This window comes from Parus major, chromosome 4A, assembly GCF_001522545.3.
Source record: "Parus major isolate Abel chromosome 4A, Parus_major1.1, whole genome shotgun sequence".
In the NCBI taxonomy this organism is placed as follows: Eukaryota; Metazoa; Chordata; class Aves; order Passeriformes; family Paridae; genus Parus; species Parus major.
Genome location: NC_031772.1, coordinates 19,013,040 through 19,015,635, shown reverse-complemented (window position 1 = coordinate 19,015,635; position 2,596 = coordinate 19,013,040). Strand labels below are relative to the sequence as shown.

Below are 2,596 nucleotides of genomic sequence, written 5' to 3'. Positions count from 1 at the left end.
CATCTCATCCCATCTCCTTCCCTTTCTTTCTCAGGGCTTCACTGCTCCTGTAAATTCTCTCCCAGCATCTTTGGGTTCAGAGTCTGGAGCAGCCCCAGCCCCTGATTGCTCCTGGGGATGTTCCTGCCCCAGAACATCAGGGAATTTTTGGCTTGTCCTAAATCCTGCTCTGGCAAAAGCCTCCCCCCAGCAGGGCACTGAGCTCTGGTGCACTTGGAGAAGAGAGGTACCAAAAGGGGAGAATTTGGGATGAGGAATGAGATCAGTTTGTGCCCTTGGCCCCAGGAGCTCTGGAGGGCTCGTTCCTACCTGGAAGCAGTTCTTGAATTTCCGGCTGACAAAGTACAGAGCCACGGGGTTGATGCAGGAGTTGAGGGAGGCCATGTTGATCCCGAAATAATCCATCACCAGGAGGAAACTGAGGTGGGAAGGGAGAGAACAGATGTGTCAGAAGCTGGTGGAGAACAGTGGGAATTTCCAAACTGCCTGGCCTGGGATCTGCTCCCGTGGAGGAGCAGTGACTGGTGACAGAGCTGGGCACAAATCCATCCTTCCCGAAGAAGAACAGCTTTTCTTGTGAGGAGCATTCCCTGAGGAAGTCAAGAACACGAGCTCTGATTTCTCCTGGTGCTCCTGATGTTCCCAAACCCCAGCAGAGCAGGGTCTGGGTTTTTGCTGATGGCTGCAAGGGGAAGGAGACAGGCACCTCACACCTGGCAGAAAGTGAGGAGCCCTGGGCCCTGCTGGGAATGTTCCCATGCCCAGGAGACCTCAGCTTCACCGAGACATTCCCAAATTTAATTGAACCCTTCTCATGTCCCCCCAGCCCTCTCTGTGCCCGTCAGGAGGGCGGTGCCGTCTGGACAAGGAATTACTGAGAGCAGGAGGCGGAAGGCAACTCCCCCAGTGTGGTCCAAGCCCCAGAGGGCCCGTGCTGGTCCCACCGGGGCTCCCAGGCCGGTGTCACCTGCTGGGGGCTCTACCTGAGCAGCTCACAGCGGTTGGGGTCCGTCTGGTCGTAGATTGTCTTCTTGAGGATGCGGCTGAGGTGCAGGGGCAGCCAGCAGAGCGCGAAGATCACCACCAGGCAGAAGACGGTCTTGGCCACCTCCCGGCGCTGCCAGACAGGGCCAGGGGGAGGGTGAGCACTGGGGAGCAGGGCCCAAGGTGTGGAATCATGGAATTGGATTGGAAGGGGCTTTAAGGCTCATTCATCCCACCATGGGCAGGGACATCTTCCACACAGGCTGCTCCTGGAACCCTGCAGCAGGTCCAGGCTGCAGAAAGGGGCAGGGCAGCAGCAGCCCCTCCCCAGCCCTGCTGGCTCTGCTGGGATGGTGTTCCCGGGGTCTCAGGGCCTCCTCCATCCAGCCCTCACACTCTTAGGGTGACAGCCAGCTGGAGCTCCTCAGGGAATCATTCCCAAAGCCTGGGAGGGGACAGCGAACCCTTGTCGGGGATTTGGCACATCCAGCCTTCGGTCCGGAGTGGATAAAGGACCAGGAGAGCTTTAGTGAAGCTGGGCTGTGGCCAGAAAGGTTTGGGGTCATCCCTGAGGCTGCAGATTATGAGCTGAAGGCCCTTTTCCCTGGTGTATTCCCTGCACCAACGTGCCAAGGTCTGCTGTGAGGCTTGGCCAGCTCATCCTGTCCTTCACAGGACACAGGACAGGATGGTCCCCGCTCCAGGATCACTCCCTCCTCCCTGGGAATCCCAGGATCACCCCCTGGGTCTCTCACCCGTTTCATGTGGTCATTCAGAGCGATCCTCATCCCGTTCCTCTTGCTCAGCATCTCGCAGGACATGAGGGTGTAGAAGATGCCCGTGCACACCAAGGGCAGGCAGAAATAGAAGCCAAAAAGCCACCAGTCCTTCACATCCCGGTAGAACTGCGGGGGAAACGGAGAGGGAGCAGCTGGAAATGGGGAGATTGGAATTGGGAGGAGTAATTTGGGATGCACACACACCCTCATGAAGCAGGATTGGGATTGGGATTGGGATGGGGATTGGGATTGGGATTGGGATGGGGATTGGGATTGGGATGGGGATTGGGATGGGGATGGGGATTGGGATGGGGATTGGGATGGGGATTGGGATGGGGATGGGGATGGGGATGCACACACACCCTCATGAAGTGGGATTGGGATTGGGATGGGGATTGGGATTGGGATGGGGATGGGGATGAGGATTGGGATGGGGATGGGGATTGGGATGGGGATTGGGATGGGGATGGGGATGGGGATGCACACACACCCTCATGAAGCGGGATTTCTGCTCCGAGGCCAGCATGCACACCCACAGGTGCTGCTCCCAGTAGCTCAGCTCCACCATGTCGAAGGCGATGGCCTCGGGCACTGCCAGCACGATGGCCACGGCCCAGATCAGCAGCACCTCCACGGCCTTCCACATGGGAATCCCAATTCCTTGGATCCGGCTCCAGGACGCCACTGCTCGGTACCTGACCAGGCATGGCAATGTGACAGGAGCAGAAGGGAGTGAGAAAAGCAGCCAGGGAGAGGAGGAGAAGGTGCTCCCCAAAGTTCCTTTCCCTCACACCTTCCTCCTCCACCTCTGAACCTTCCCAAGTGTGGGAATG

General features: G+C 58.2%; 1 protein-coding gene across 1 annotated transcript in view; it reads right to left on the bottom strand.

The window, feature by feature from the left end:
* The window catches only part of LOC107204071 (endothelin receptor type B-like), an 11,259-nt gene that overhangs the window by 1,895 nt on the left and 6,768 nt on the right, over positions 1–2,596 (bottom strand). Inside the window, exons 4-7 of the mRNA XM_015626867.3 lie at positions 2,254–2,458; positions 1,740–1,889; positions 984–1,117; positions 310–418 (exon numbers count right to left, since the gene is read on the bottom strand). Of these exons, the coding sequence (XP_015482353.1) occupies positions 310–418; positions 984–1,117; positions 1,740–1,889; positions 2,254–2,458 (598 nt within the window). The remainder of the gene's footprint in view (positions 1–309; positions 419–983; positions 1,118–1,739; positions 1,890–2,253; positions 2,459–2,596) is intronic.